Source organism: Falco biarmicus, chromosome 1 (assembly GCF_023638135.1).
Source record: "Falco biarmicus isolate bFalBia1 chromosome 1, bFalBia1.pri, whole genome shotgun sequence".
NCBI lineage: Eukaryota > Metazoa > Chordata > Aves > Falconiformes > Falconidae > Falco > Falco biarmicus.
This window is the reverse complement of record NC_079288.1, coordinates 55,913,882-55,929,299: the sequence shown is the minus strand read 5'-3', so window position 1 is coordinate 55,929,299 and position 15,418 is coordinate 55,913,882. Positions and strand designations below refer to the sequence as shown.

The 15,418-nt window shown below is 41.4% G+C and overlaps 1 protein-coding gene across 2 annotated transcripts; it reads left to right on the top strand.

Moving 5' to 3' along the window:
- Positions 1–644: 644 nt before the first annotated feature.
- LOC130143902 (alcohol dehydrogenase 1) lies at positions 645–15,159 on the top strand. Of its 2 annotated transcripts, none has more exons than XM_056326866.1 (9): positions 645–918; positions 4,797–4,898; positions 6,071–6,209; positions 9,151–9,238; positions 9,334–9,553; positions 11,386–11,646; positions 11,830–11,965; positions 13,315–13,453; positions 14,809–15,159. In XM_056326866.1, exons 2-9 carry the CDS (start codon positions 4,821–4,823, stop codon positions 14,831–14,833), a joined length of 1,086 nt encoding a protein of 361 aa, XP_056182841.1. In that variant the 5' UTR covers positions 645–918; positions 4,797–4,820; the 3' UTR covers positions 14,834–15,159. The 2 variants fall into 2 exon arrangements, with proteins under 2 accessions (XP_056182841.1, XP_056182834.1); XM_056326859.1 differs by lacking the exon at positions 645–918 and adding an exon at positions 1,566–1,844.
- The last annotated feature ends 259 nt before the right edge of the window (positions 15,160–15,418 follow it).

The window sequence follows — 15,418 nt, the reverse complement described above, 5'->3', positions numbered from 1 at the left end:
CGCAAGCTCACCAGCCATCAACAACTACAATGTGTTCCTTCTCTTCTGCCTCTGTCACTACATTTCACTGGGATCTGCTGAGGTTAATAAATCACTGGAGACAGAATATTATTGCCACATGTTCAGTTGGACAAAGTGAGATAAAAAGCTGATAAGGGAATTATGTACCATATCTTAATTGTGTAAGAAGGAATACAATGCATAGATAAACATAAGGAAAAACTCTCTTCATAGTGAACCACCCTAAAAGGGGATAGGATGGGGCCAAGTATCAGTTAAGCATTTTCTTGCAAGTATTGGGACAAAGTGTTGAACCTGAGGGCTTGTGTAAGCAAGTAGTAAAAGAGGCGGTACTATAGCTTCCCTGCATGCCAAGGCCACTTTACACCTCGGGCCATGGCCCCATGCTCCAGATCTTGAGTAATCTGGCACAGCAATGCAAATAAAGCAGCTTCTGCAACATATTTATGCAAGTCGGCTTGTACTTCACTGGCACGATATGCAGTCCTTTTTCTGGCAACCTTCTTCCTAAAGACCATGCCACCTACCCCTGCACAGGCTGCAGGCATCATCTACTGCCCAGTGTTCCCAGTTGGAGATACCCACTCTGGCCAAAGAAGATAGGTTCCGGATGGCCTCAGCTCCATTCCCTGAAAAAATCATTTTGTGGAATGATGTGCATATAGCTAAAGAGATGAGGAGAGTTTCGAGGTCAAAGGAAACATAAAGGGATCAAAGAAGAGACCAATAAGGAAGAGGGATGGGAAATATAGAAGTGAGGAAAGGAGAAAGATAACTGTCAAGGAATAGACTGGACTAGAAATCTTCCTTCTGATACAAGCAAGTTTTTCTAGGAAGTACAAGTCACTAGGTCTTACCTCCTGAGGCTTTGTAAAACTGTCAGCACATTACAGGAAGGTAAGTCACGTTGTTTTGGATATATTTTGACACAGAGGGCACAGATTATGTCTTCCACCTTGAAGTCCTTACTTTTGAGAATTTAGAGGGGGTTTTATATACATATTGTTGACATTTTGTGTTATACTACCAATCTTTTAATTGCACCACACCTCACAAATTTTCAACTTGACATGACAAAGCATCCTCTGTGATAGTGGTATTGCATACACTTTCCCAGAGAAGCCCAGCCTTCTGCTCTGAGGTCTTTAGCCATCACTCCACGCTCAGGTCAGACAAGCCTGGGTATCTGGGGCATGCACGGAGTCAGGGACCAGATTTTCCTCTAGCTGCAAGAGGTATGAATCATTTTTGCTTTGTGAGGTTGGCCATCCAATCTTTCCCAACTGATATTTTACTATCTCCGCTGGGCTCTTGTGAGCGTCAGCAAAGGGATTCAGCAAAGCCTTCAGATTCTCACTGTGTCCCTGCCGCTGAGACTTCAAGAGCCACTGTCCCCTGTTCTCTTTGCAGCTGCAGTGCCACTGGGAGCAGTGGGTTTGGAGGGCAGGCTCCCAGGGAGGTGGGAAGAGGGGAGAGCTTCCAGCCAGGGCTCCGCCGTGGGTGGGAGGCGACAAGGGTGGGGAAGAGTGTGACAAGGGAATCGGGGAGGCAGAAGCCCTGCAAAGAGCCAGGTTTCTGCAGGTGGGTGGTTTGTTTTCATTCTAGCGCTTTGGCTGATTAAGGGCGGGACTCTGAGCTGAGAGGCTTGGCTAAAAGGCCAGAGCAGTGCACCTGCAGGAGCACATCACAAGACTGGCTCCCAGTGTGCTGGGAGGGCTTGGGGTATCGGCAACCTGACTGCTTTGCAGCTGAGCGTCTCCTTGGTGCGCGAAGTCAGTGGTGGCAAGACAGACACGCTGGTCAACATGAGCATGGCAGGCAAAGTAAGCAAAAGTGTATATTTGAGAAGGTTCTTCACTGCAACTGTGAAAGCAGTTTGAAATGCCGTTTCTTTCCAGGAACACCGTAAGTCCTGGTAGTATAGCACAGATAGTTTTGGAGGAAGCTAGTACAGCAGAGCTGCCTTTACTTGTAGGCTGCTGTACTCTCCTAGGAAATGGTTGTTACACTTTTCAAGGCAATAATTTATTTTATTAAACACTGGGCCAACTTAAGGTGACAGCACCAGAATAAGAATAATCTTCCTTTCCCCAGGGTTAGCAAACTAATTTTAATCTTTCATTGGACAGTTTTTAATATGATACAATGTATTAAGTATTGAGATCAATGTATTTATCAGCTCTATCATTTTCCATTCTAAGATCCCACAGTGATTTAAACTATTTTTAGCTTCTTTATAATTCATATCAGTTTGTGTTCTAAAAGAAACCCGACAGTTAATATTGTGTTAAATTTCAGGGTGTAACTGTGCTGATGTTAAAACAATCATGAAATTTGAATATGTGTATAAAAAGTCTGGAATTTTAGCTAATGAGGAAAAGTAAGTATCACATGTAATGCAGTACTGAGCTGGGACTGAAATTAGTATTTACATCTTTGCTAGCAAGTAAGTGACAAGAGAGATGTAGGTTAATACCACTGCTGAAAACAGTATGTTTTGCTTCTTGCACTACCTGAGAGATACCAACATACACACAGAGACATGCAAGAGAGGTTGATGGACAGGAACCCAGATATGGAAAATGAGTGAAGGCATGTACCTTGCCGGAATGTGCCTTAAGAAAGCGTCAGGATCATTTGCTGTTTACTGCCAGCTGTCTTCAGTATTCTAAAACCAAACAAAATAAGAGGGGGGAAAATTTTGCTCTCTTTAATTCTGCGATACCTCAAATGTAAAACAAATTGCAGTTCACTTGTAAGTAAATTCACTGAGTTCAGTCCTCTGCCCAGCCTTGGACTGAGGACAGTAAATGAAGTGTGGTGATATAGCTAAACTGCCTTGTTTTCACTGTGTTTATCTTGGAGTAATAGGTGAGTTATTGTGCAGTTTATGTGATCAAGCAGCATAATCTTTATGCTCTGTAAAAGGGTGTGTTTCTGACTTATCCTCCCCTGCTGCAGTAACTTGTAAGGCTGGTAGAATGTAAGAGCTGAAAAACACCCTGTTACTCCAGCTAGTGCTTGCCTTAATAGATGAAATGGGTGATAGTGTGCTGTTGGTGCATCTGTGGGATCCTGTTACAGTCAGTAAAAGCTCACAGGGAGTCAGCCATCAGAAGAACACATAGTTAACCAGTGTCTAATTGTTCTCAGAAATCCACAGTTCTTGGTTACCTTTGTTCTTATAAACACTGTGTTTTGCACGTGCAGGCTGTGAAATCATTATTGTGCTGTGTGGGATACAGTATAAATACAGAAGTTTTTTTGTTGGTTTGTTTTTTTTTTAGTAAGCTCCCTAGAAAATGTGACCCTTTAAAATGTGATCTTTGGCCTCACTGGTGAATTTTTTACTAATCATGCTTGCATTTGACACATGAAATGTTAAATGTAATGCAAACCTCTCTAGAGTCTGTCTTTTTCAAAGTGTGCTCTTTCCCACTTCAGGTTTGGCTGCTGAAAATGCACTATTTCCTGTGTTTGTTCCTAGTAATTATTTGCTTTGTAACCAGTTGATAATTTGTTGATAATTAGACATTATTTCTACTTCTATTTCAAAAGCTTTAAAACTAAAAAGTTGTTTTATTTGGTTTTCTTGACCTGAGAACTCTGCAGCACACTGGTGTTAAGTTGTCCCAGTCATGCAAGATACTTACGCATGTGCTAATCTTGCATCATGGACTCAATTTGCCTCCATTTCCCTCTCAAGATAATGCCACCTGAATGTCTGCAGTCAGTAGGACTTAACGGAGTGACTGAAGACTTAAGAGTGCCACCATAATGGTGAAATAGAAAATCATATTTCAGGGCCTGGAGTCCTTTAAAGTCCTGGGATGGGCAGAGACCACCAAGGAAGAGCAGGAATGAATATGGGGACAGAGAAGCCCTGCTACCTTTGAATACACTAGGAGTGAGCTTACAGGGTGGAAACCTGCCTCAGAGCCTGGGATGAGGAGTGGACAATTCTCCTCTCTTTTCTGAGTGCGTTTTTCTCTGTGGCAGACTATCAGAGGAGCCCTGAGGCTCGTCAGCACCTGGACAAAGCCTGCGGAGCTAATGGACAAACTACAGCCTAACAGAAAAAATGCTGTATTGGGTGTTGGGAGTAACCCCGCTTGAGTTAAATATTCCTTTTGAGAAGCAAGGTACCTTAGCACAGATAATCTTGCACTAAAGGGACTGTTGTTAGATTACCTCTGTATAGTGCTATGTCATTTTACATTGGTGTCCCCTCAGCCATCACCTCATGGGTGAATTTGGGCTGTAATAAAATATTTATAAACAGTATTAGGCTCTGAATTCCATTTTGAACAATTTTGTCAGTTCCCAACACGGGCAGTTCTAGGCAATACAGACTTTATCACAGCCCAGTATACGGCATCATTTAGTGTGCCATCTCAAAGAAGACACCAGTAATCCAACACAGCAAAAATAATTCTCCACGGAAGTTAGAAACAGAGGAGCAATGAAGATGGATAAGGTATACAGTTATCTTAGGAGACTATTATACATGTTGCTGAAAACTTCATATGACAGAAATATGAACAAAGTCAGACATGATCTTGGGGGGGGGGGGGGAATAAATGGGCTTACACTGTGCTTTGGTGTTGGCTTTTTTTTGTGTTTTGCACTTGGGGGGTTTTGTTTGTTTTTTTCCTGTAATTTCCCCACCCACCCCCAATATGAGCAGGAATTTCACAGGCAGAAATGTAAGTATCTATCTCTGTGGTGACTTGTAAATGCAAGTGCTATTCCCTTTTTCTTTTCTCTGTTTGCAGGTTATTAAATGCAAAGCAGCAGTAATGTGGGAAGCCAATAAACCCTTTTCTATTGAGGAAGTGGAAGTTGCCCCACCAAAAGCACATGAAGTTCGCATAAAGGTACTAAAATTAAAATTTAAAACAACTATTATGACCTGCATTCTATCTTGCTGTTTGTTAGAATTATTTCTATAAACTTTTAGGATCCAGTCAGAAAACGTACAGGTGAGTAGTTACTATTCAGTGAACTCTTACAGAATGTGCTTCAAGTCCTAAATTTGATCATGAGGTTCTTGTAAAAAAAAAAAAAAAAAAAAAAAAATTAGGGTTGGGGTTTTGTTTACTAAGACACCTGTGCTTCTAATGGGCTGAATAAACTACAGGACAAGGCAAAAATCTGAATCTCTTGTAGCATGGAGCAAGACATTCTCTTTTAGTTTGTTTGAATCTGTGCTACTCAGTAGGGCTGGGAGCTTTCTTTTTTAAATGAGTATTGAGCATCTGTTACATTTCAGGAACTTTTACAGTGGAATACAGCAGCTCTTTTCATTTTAGAGCAATTTCAAGTGTTACACAAGTGAGGAGAACCCTCTCATGGGGTTGATAACTCCATTTGTCAGAATAAAAGTTTTAACGACATACCTGAATGTTTCAAAAGAAATACCGTTGTACTACCTGCAAGAAAAGGCAAAATGTGATCTATGTGTAGCTAGCCTAACTTTTTGCATATATAACATAATGTATACTTAAAATAGATTATTATATATAACAACATTATTATATATATGTATTATACCGTGATACCATATTTTATATAACATTATATGATATATTCCAATATAATCTAAAAATAAGGAACATAAAATATGTATTATTTCTGTTTAGAAATAACGTGCTAGTTAATCTATATTTACATAATTTTGAAATACTTCTGTATTAATAGCTTTTTCTATTCATGTATTTATATATAGATATTAGAAATAATTTTATTCTGTTCTTCATATATGATTGTATTGCTAGAACATAGGTTCTGCCAGATAATCAGGCTCCCTATAGAGCTCAGTAGTGCATAGCAAACATTAACAAAATGCCTTGCTTTGTAGATCAAAGACTAATACAAACCATGCAAATCATGAATCACACAATCAAAATTTTACTTGTAGATTTTTTGTGTGCACAAGTGATTTTGGAGGGAAGCAAGTGACTCCTCCAAGTACATGATATCATTTCACTTCAGCATGTAACATGACATAGTTAAATGCTAAAACAATCTTGTCTTTCCTCTAAATCAGATTGTGGCCACAGGGATCTGTCGCTCTGATGACCATGTGATAACTGGTGGACTGGTTATGCCTTTTCCAATAATTCTTGGGCATGAAGCAGCTGGTGTTGTGGAGAGTGTTGGGCAGGGAGTAACTTCAATCAAACCAGGTATGAAATTGTGCTGAGTTTCCAAACTGTTTTAAGTCAAAGATGATTACATGTGTGAGTACTCATATTGCAGAGGAAAATGCTCCAACTCTTGAGTTTTTTCAAGGATTCTCTGAAGGATACTACATGCTATTTATATCTTTCTGTGTTCCCAATCTTGATAATTTTCAGATTGTTCTATTCAATTTATTTTGGTTTTGGCAAAAAGATCTGCACCTTGCTTTCCCCTTACATAGCACTTTTTCTGTCGTGGGCTTAAGCAGATAGATTCTTTGCCTTTGGTCATAGGAAATCAGGTATTAGCTGCAGGTTCTTTAAACACTGTTTACACAACTAATCTGTCTCAAGAATAAGGCAAAGCACTAGACAACATGTCAGAACACCTTCTTTTAATTCTCCTAACAGCTAAATAATCCATTAACTTCAGTAGACCAGAACTTAGGTCTGTGTGTTTGAGTACTTCACTTTAAAATATCAGGGCATGATGAGGGTGCCCACCCTGCTGCAGGCTTTGCTTGTGTGCAGCACCAATACAGGTGAGTCAGCACTGCTTGCTGTGAGCTAGGTCACTCTGAGGACACTTATCTGGACCAGCTCTTCTTCTTGCTACACTCTCTTTGAACCACAGTGGGTAGATAAAATCAGTGAAAGATGCTGATTTTCCTCCGACTGCTACAAGATGAGATGGGAGATATATACACTTTTACAGGACCGAACAAATTCTAAGGGCTAGATTATTAATACAAAATAGGCAGTGAACAAAATCTGCATAGAAATGCTCAATTTTACCCAGATAGTTTGTTACAGTACCTAAGTAGTTCACTTTTAACACCTCTGTGCTTCCAGTGTCTTTGTTCATACTGGCAACAAGTATGAAGTCTGTCCAAAGCAGGTTGGTATGTGTGAGAAGAAAAAGTTTTATAAGATTACTGCTTTCACTCCAAATATGTATAATTCAAGCTTCAGTGATAGCTCTAACTGCTTTTTCTCTTATGTTTGGGTTCATAAAGCACTCTGTTGTCTAATTCTAGCTGCCATGTGTTACCAGGTGAGCTGAAACAGCAGCCCTGAACAAAAAATCATGTTTCTTCGATGTTGCTTGATTTATGACTTGAAGTTCTAAAAAAGGCTCCAAGATTTGTAAAGTTTCTTTAGCAGAATGATTACTAAGCCCATGTCGCAGTTCTAAGTTAACTGAGGGTCAGGGTAGTGGGGGCATTTCATGTTCTGTAGGCTTTTTCCATTTTTAAATAGAAATCAAAGACTTCCCCTAACTTTCAATGTGCCGAGGGTTAGCCACATTGTAGAACTGCCAAATCAAACTGACCTGTATTAGGGATTACCTGTTCAGAGACTTAGTGTTTCACCATGCATTTTCCACAGCAAGGATGTATAGCAGTAAAAGATTGCATGGGAAGCTATGTGCTACTTTGTTCATCATATACTTGTGATAGAGAATGTGGTGGCTTGACCCTGGCTGATTACCAAGTGCCCACCACTCCCCTTCTCAACCAGACAGGGGAAAGAAAATACAACAAAAGGCTTGTGGGTTGAGGTAAGGACAGGGAGATTATTCAGCAATTACTGTCATGAACAAAACAGACTCAACTTGGGGAAAATTAGTTTAATTCATTACCATTCAAATCAGAAAAAAACACCTTGATTGCCTGAGTTTTCTGCCTCCTCCCCCTGAGCAGCGCAGGGGAACAGGGAATGGGGCTGTGATCAGTTCATCGGATGTTGTTTCTGCTGCTACTTCCTTCTCACACTCTTCTCCTGCTCCAGTGTGGGTCCCTGCCATGGGGTGCAATCCTTCAGGAACAGACTGCTCCAGTGTGGGTCCCCACTGGGTCACAAGTCCTGCCAGCAAACCTGCTCCAGCGCCGGCTTCCCACAGGGTCACAGTCTCCTCCAGGCATCCACCTGCTCTGGCGTGTGATACTCCACAGGCTGCAGGTGGATATCTGCTCCACCATTAACCTCCATAGGCTGCAGGGGCACAGCCTGCCTCACCATGGTCTTCACCGCAGGCTGCAGGGGAATCTCTGCTCCAGTGCTTGGAGCACCTCCTCCCCCTGCTTCTCCACTGAGCTCAGTGTTTGCAGAGTTGTTGCTCTCGCATATTCTCACTCCTCTCTTCTGCTGCTGGGTTGTTGTGGGGTTTTTGCGCAGAATTTTTTTCCCCCTTCTTCAATATGTTATCACAGAGGTGCTACCACTGTTGCTGATTAGTGTGGCCTTGGTCAGCGGTGGGTCCATCTTGGAGCTGGTTGGCATTGGCTCTGTTGGACATGGGGGAAGCTTCTGGCATTTTCTTACAGAAATCACCCCTGTAGCCCCCTGCTACCAAACCTTGCCATGCAAACCCACTACAGAGAATTAGAGATGTTGTCTTAGCTTGTGTGTGCCACTGCTTTGCTGACAAATATTTCATCTGCCTTTACTCCAATGCAACAGTAACCAGACTGCAAATAAGAAAGACTCAAGGGCTGGCAAATTAATGATTAATTTCCCATTCTTTGTATGCACAATTTACAGCCCTGTTATCTTGGCACTCCAATTTTCTGTCCTAGTGGTTGTCAATTTTTATCTCTGTTTCTTTACCTGTTTGTTTTCCTTTTAAGTAGAAGATGCAATAAACTGTTGAATGAGTACTTTATGGATGCTAGTAGCCAACAGAGGTTTATGACATAGCTCAGACTCAGGTCTATGAAAGACAGCAGGAATTTTGCATATAGAAATTAGTTGTCATAACTTTGCCATAATGATGTCCTTTATGAGAGAGAGATGGTTTATCTTCCAAGGGCAGCAGAAGGAAATAAAATCAGCACTGCACTCCTAGTGCACATTTGCCTAGGGATTAAGTACACTTTCTTCATGTTTTTACCTGCATGCTTCATTTGCCTTTGCTAACGTTCTGTCATTACTGTTTTATTTGTAGGAGACAAAGTTATTCCACTCTTTCTTCCACAGTGTGGGGAGTGCAACACCTGCTTAAGCACCAAAAGTAATCTGTGCAGTAAAAATGAGTGAGTTTTCCTGTTTATCAACAACCCTTATTTGATTTTTATTTATACAAAACTGATATTTCACTTGCCATTATTTCTGGTCATCTTTCAAACAGCACTGGTTCAAATGTTGGATTAATGCCTGATGGCACCACTAGATTCACCTGTAAAGGAAAAGCAATTCACCATTTTTTTGGTACAAGTACCTTCACTGAATACACAGTAGTGCATGAAACTGCTGTAGCCAAAATTGATTCTGCTGCCCCTCTGGAAAAAGTTTGTCTAATGGGCTGTGGATTTTCAACTGGTTATGGGGCTGCTCTGCAAACTGCCAAGGTAAGTATCATGGCAGATGTTTCTGGTATCTCATGGAGTCTGTTCAAGATTGTGTGGCCTTCAAGCAGGTTGTCAGCATGGCAGCCAGGCAGAATAGACTCCACTGAGTCCAGGATGGAAAGAATTGCAGAACCATAGAATGGTTTGGGTTGGAAGGGACCTTAAAGATCATAAAGTTCCAACCCCCCTGCCATGGGCAGGAATACCTTCCACCAGACCACCCATCCAGCCTGGCCCTGAACACTGCCAGGGATGAGGCATCCACAGCTGCTCTGGGCCACCTGTTCCAGTGCCTCACCACCCTCACAGTAAAGAATTTCTTCCTAATATCTAATCTAAATCTACTTCTTTCAGTTGAAAGCCATTTCTTCTTGCCCTGTCACTACAGGTCCTCGTAAAATGTTCTTTACCAGCTTTCTTGTAAGCCCCCATTAGGTATTGGAAGGCTGCAATAGTGTCTCCCCAGAGCCTTCTCTTCTCCAGGCTGAACAACCCCAACTCTCTCCGCCTGTCTTCACAGGAGAGGTGCTCCAGCCCTCTCATCATCTTTGTGGCCCTCCTCTGGACCCGCTCCAGCAGCTCCATGTCCTTATGTTGGGGGCCCCAGAGCTGAAGGCAGTGTACCAGGTGGGGTCTCATGAGAGCAGAGTAGAGGGGGAGAATCACCTCCCTTGACCTGCTGGCCATGCTTCTTTTGATGTGGCTCAATGTACATCTGGCTTTCTGGGCTGCAGGTGCACACTGCCTGGTCATGTTGAGCTTCTGTTGGGTTCTTTTCCACCCAGACTTTATTTGTGCTTGAGATTGCCCTGACCCATGTGCAGGGGACCATGCACTTGGCCTTGTTGAGACTTGCTGGGAGTGCACTCAAGCCCAGTGTCCATGTTGCTGAAAAAGATGTTAAACAGTGCTGGTCCCAATACTGACCATTGAGGAATGCCGCTTGTCACTGGTCTCCACCTGAACGTCAAGCCATTGACCTTTGACTGTGACCATCCAGCCTGTTCCTTATCCACTAAGCAGTCCATCCATCAAATCCATGTCTCTCCAATCTCAGTTTAGAGGCAAGGATGTCATGCGGGACAGCGTCAAAAGCTTTGCACAAGTCCAGGCAGATGATGTCAGTTGCTCTTCCCTCATCCATCAGCACTGGAACCCTGTTGTTAGAAGGCCACTGGATTTGTCAGGCATGATTTGCCCTTAGTGAAGCCATGCTGGCTGTCACAAATTGCCTCTTTATTTTCCATGTGCCTTAGCATAGTTTCCAGAAGAACCTGGAAGATGGTAGTTCTTTGCCTACTTCAGTTTATCTGTCTCTAAGGTACTCTGAAGTCTTAATTCAAAATCCATAAAAATACTCCTTATCATTTATTAATATCATCCCTAGAAAAAATGTTACAACAGAGGTGATTTGTTTCATTTTAATTCTGGGAATACATGGAAGCCTATATATGCAACACTTAAAATCTGTAGCAATATATGACTGTGACTTTTACAGCTGTCGCTGTGGCACTACAGCACTGGAATATAAAGCATCATAAAAAAATGTGTATCTAAACCTGAAGCTGAGACATGTAATGAAAACCTGGTCTCAGATATGTATTTTTACGAACAATTTATCTTAGTCACATGTAGGACTATACTGCAATAGTAGGTATGCATGTGCCAATTCCTTATCAGCAGGTAATCTCTGAATTACAAGAAGTGGCTTAAGTGAAAAAAACATGTTGCACTGTTTAAAAAAAAAAAAAAAAAAAAACCACAAAAAAAAAACCCCACAGTGTAATTTACCTATACTGTAACAGCATGCCATGTTTCTGTCATTATTATAGGTGGAACCAGGCTCCACCTGTGCCATCTTTGGCCTTGGAGGAGTTGGCCTCTCTGTTGTCATGGGCTGCAAGGCAGCTGGAGCTTCACGCATCATTGCTATTGATATCAACAGCAACAAGTTTGCCACGGCCAAAGAGCTGGGAGCCACAGATTGTGTCAACCCTAAAGATTTTGAGAAGCCTATTCACGAAGTGTTGATTGAAATGACCGGCCATGGCGTAGACTACTCCTTTGAGGTCATCGGTTGTACTGAAACCATGGTATGCAACCCAAAACTGCCGTCAAATGAGGTGTTAGCTTGTCAGCTCTCTCTTCACTAACACACTAAGCACCAGGGGTGAGGAGCCTAAAGTTATTGGCAAAGTATCAAGCTAACTTCAAACCTGTTTGCCCCAGCAGCAAATCTTGCATGACTCCAGGGTGTCCCTCTGTTTCAAATGCAGACTGCAGCCTTGGCCTGTTGCCAGCACAATTACGGTGTCTGTGTGATTGTGGGAGTGCCACCTGCAGCACAAAAGATCACTTTTGACCCCATGCTCCTCTTCACTGGTCGCACCTGGAAAGGGTCCATCTTTGGAGGTAAGGACTTGGAAAGATACGATTTAACTGGCTTGGGAAACTTGAAACTCCTCTTGAATGAAATAGGATATACATAAATTCATTGCTTAGGTTGTCCTGTTGGAAGTAATATTGATGCCTGTTTTGCTGACAAAGCAGCACAAAGGGAATTAATTATGGGAACTGTTAGTTAATGGCAAGAGAAGGAGGGAGAGGAGAAGAAGGAGAGAAGAGGCAGAGAAAGAGATAAAAAGACAAAAAAATAGAAAAAGGGAAAAATATGGGAGAAAAGATGAAAAAATGAAAAAAGAGAGAGAAAAAGAGGGAAAGGTAGAAGAAGACAGAAAAAAGGGGGGGAGAGGAAGAAGAAGAAATAAAAATAAAAGAAAAAAGAGATAAATAAGGAGGAAGATAAGAGAAAATAACAAAGGGAGAAACAAGAGAAAATGAGGAAAAGAAAAGGAGGAGGGGAGAAAAAGAGCAAGAGCAAAAAGGAGAATGAGAGTGATAGAAAGACAGAAAGAGAGGGAAAGAAAAAGGGAGTGGGAGAGATGGAGAGTCAGGACCCTAAAGGACATTGGGGTCTGATGATTTCTGCATAGGTCAGACCCCAAGCTCAGCCCCTTGCCAGCTGCCATCAGTCCCTTCCAGTTCTTTCTCCTTCCTGAGCTATCCCAGCAGGGTCCCATGCTCAGCAAGCTGTAGTTCACTCAACACAATGCTGAAGGCCACAGAAAACTTGTTTCCAACAACAGGTTTCCTCACAACCAGTTCCTTTGATCTATTCAATAGACACTGAATAAAATAGCAGAGACAAACTAAGTTCCTCTGGAAGGGTTTCCTACTATGTGAGACAGCTTTATCTAATACTGCTTGTAAGAAAAGAAAGACACATCCACCCACTTTCCCTCAGTTTTGACCAGGCAATCAAGTTTCCAGTTACCAACACTGAAGTCAGCACTCTGGCTTTTGTATGATGTGTGATTTACTGGACAATGTATCAATAGACAAGTTAAATATTAAATCAAATAAATGTTTTAATTTAAATTTAATATTTTAATTAAACATTAGTTTAATTTTAATTTAATATTTTAATTTAATTTAGCATTTAATGTGGTGGCAGTCTGGCTTCTTTAAAGATTCAAATTTTTACTGGTCAGTAAAAGACTGGGTTTGTCATGTGTAGAATAGCTGCATTTCATCTGTGTTTCTTCTGCTGGCACTCTGTTACAAAGGTTACATGCTGCAACATTTCATCATGCTATATTGCTCTAGAAAGTTTACTTAAAAATTTAAGCTGCCATGGGTTTTATCTATTATCACATGCATTTAATGTTTCATTATCCGTTGTCTGTGTGGTCTTTTTTCAGGCTGGAAGAGTAAAGATTCAGTCCCTAAACTGGTTGCTGACTACATGAAGAAAAAAATTGTTTTGGATCCATTAATAACACACACACTTCCTTTCACTAAAATCAATGAAGGATTTGATCTGTTAAGGACAGGGAAGAGGTAAACATTGTTTCATTGTAAAGGTTCTACAAAATTATCTAAAGGAACTGTACAGTAACACAGAGTATGACTGCATGGCAGAAAATGGGGAAGGCAACCCACTACGCTCCTTAATCTGGTCCAGTCTGTGTCCATGGGTTGCAGTACAGTAACAAAACAAGTAAAGCTTTAGCTTTTGAAATGCAGTGGGCCCCATCTTTCCTTGCAGAGGAACTTTCAGACTCTAGTTTGAGCAAAGACTCTGGGTCACAAAGGGAGAAAAGACCACACAAATGAGGAAGTCCCTTCCCATTACCCATTGGAAAAGAGCACACAAGCAAGGGAGCCTGGGAATGCCAAGCTGTAGGGTGCCAGGGCTTAGCTACATCACATTCCAAGGAATGTTTTAAGATGAGGAGCAGGACCACAGAAATAGACTATGTTTACTGGAACAGCAACTCACCATTCCTCCTGTGAGTTACAGAACAGAGCCCCAGTGCAATTAGTCCTACAGTCACTGGGTAGTTTACCTTAAATTTCATACTTTTTCAAAAGGGAAAGTACTTGGTGTATATATACATTGGAAACTCAGAATTTAGCTCTCATGCATTCCTGTAATATTGTGAGAGTTCAGCTCAGACTCTTTTCATAGGGTGTTGAAATAGGAAGTTAGTTGAAATTGACAAGATTCACCACAGGAATAATTGAAAACTCTCCTTGGTAGAAGCAGGAAATACAAATTATTTTAGGTGTTACTTACTCTAAATATAAAAATCATATAACAGAAGAATTTAGCCCCAGAGGTTTGTTCTCAGGTTCTAACTGTGGCAGCACACACTTCATTCTTTGACTGTCCTTATTTTAGATGGGCTGTAAATATTAGTTTTGGATTTTAGTGTAACACACAGGGGAAAGTGGTGAGGGCAGAGGTGCCATCAGCTTTGCTAAAATACTGACAGTTAATCTGAAGACAGAGGCATGTTGCAGCTGACAGTTTTTACCAAGTGAGACACTTCAATGTTTCAGTGCAGACTAAGCTGTAGGGTTCAGAGGTTGCCCTTACAGCCATTTGTAACTCCAAAGATGTGTCAAAGCCTCCCTCCAAGGACTTCCCTGGCTATATGTGGTGACTAACTGCTAGAAGCCGTGCACTTCATGAGTGAAGGCTTTGCAATCTGGCATGCATTTTGTTCTCTGCATCTGCAGCAAAGTTTGCACATCTGTTGTCATTCTGCTGCAAGCTGGAGCTGGGGGGAGCCGGGAGGGAGTACCCTAGTTGACAGCAATAGCATAGATTTTCAGAGAAAAAGCAGTCTTTGGCTGATGTCAGCCCAGGGGCTTTTCTACAGTCACTAACTTGTCATTTAATCTTGCAGTATTCGCAGTGTCCTGGTGTTTTAGGACTCTCAACTGATAAGCAGCAGATGGCTCAGCACCAGTACAAAATTCATTATCCTCTGATACAACTGGTATGAAAAACAAAGACATTTCTGAAAGGTCTACCACCATCAAGCTCAAACCCTAGACTTCAAGCACAGCATTTATAAATGAAATAATCTTTTTCCTCCTACCTCTTCCTCCTGATTCTTGCTTTAAATCCTCTGTACTGTGCTGCAATTTTCTTTTAATAGTCAGGACTTGGTGCTGTCACAGGTGTTATAAAAGGTTTGGATTTTTAAAGATGTCTTTCAATATGGAATATTTTAATAAAAGAAAACTGAAGAAAACTGTTTCTTTGGGCCTTCATAACACTGCAAGCTTAACAGATTTTTGCATGCAGCTCAGCACAGTAAAACTCTAGGTAAGAACTACGTATTCATCCTGAATAATTTTAGTATTCCATTATCTGACAGGCAAGGAAATTACTGCAGAGATTAGAACTTACGGTGAGCATATGTTTGAATTAATAATTTCAGTAAATTATATTTAAGTAAATCATAGACTTGGGCACTGGAGAATGTCTCGGCACTGGATATTTTACCAAAC

Bases quoted from the DNA above. Each gene is read 5' to 3' on its own strand.
- LOC130143902 (XM_056326859.1), top strand. The intron at 6,210-9,150 runs GTATGAAATTGT...TTTTATTTGTAG, and splicing joins AGTAACTTCAATCAAACCAG to GAGACAAAGTTATTCCACTC. The intron at 13,454-14,808 runs GTAAACATTGTT...TTAATCTTGCAG, and splicing joins CTGTTAAGGACAGGGAAGAG to TATTCGCAGTGTCCTGGTGT.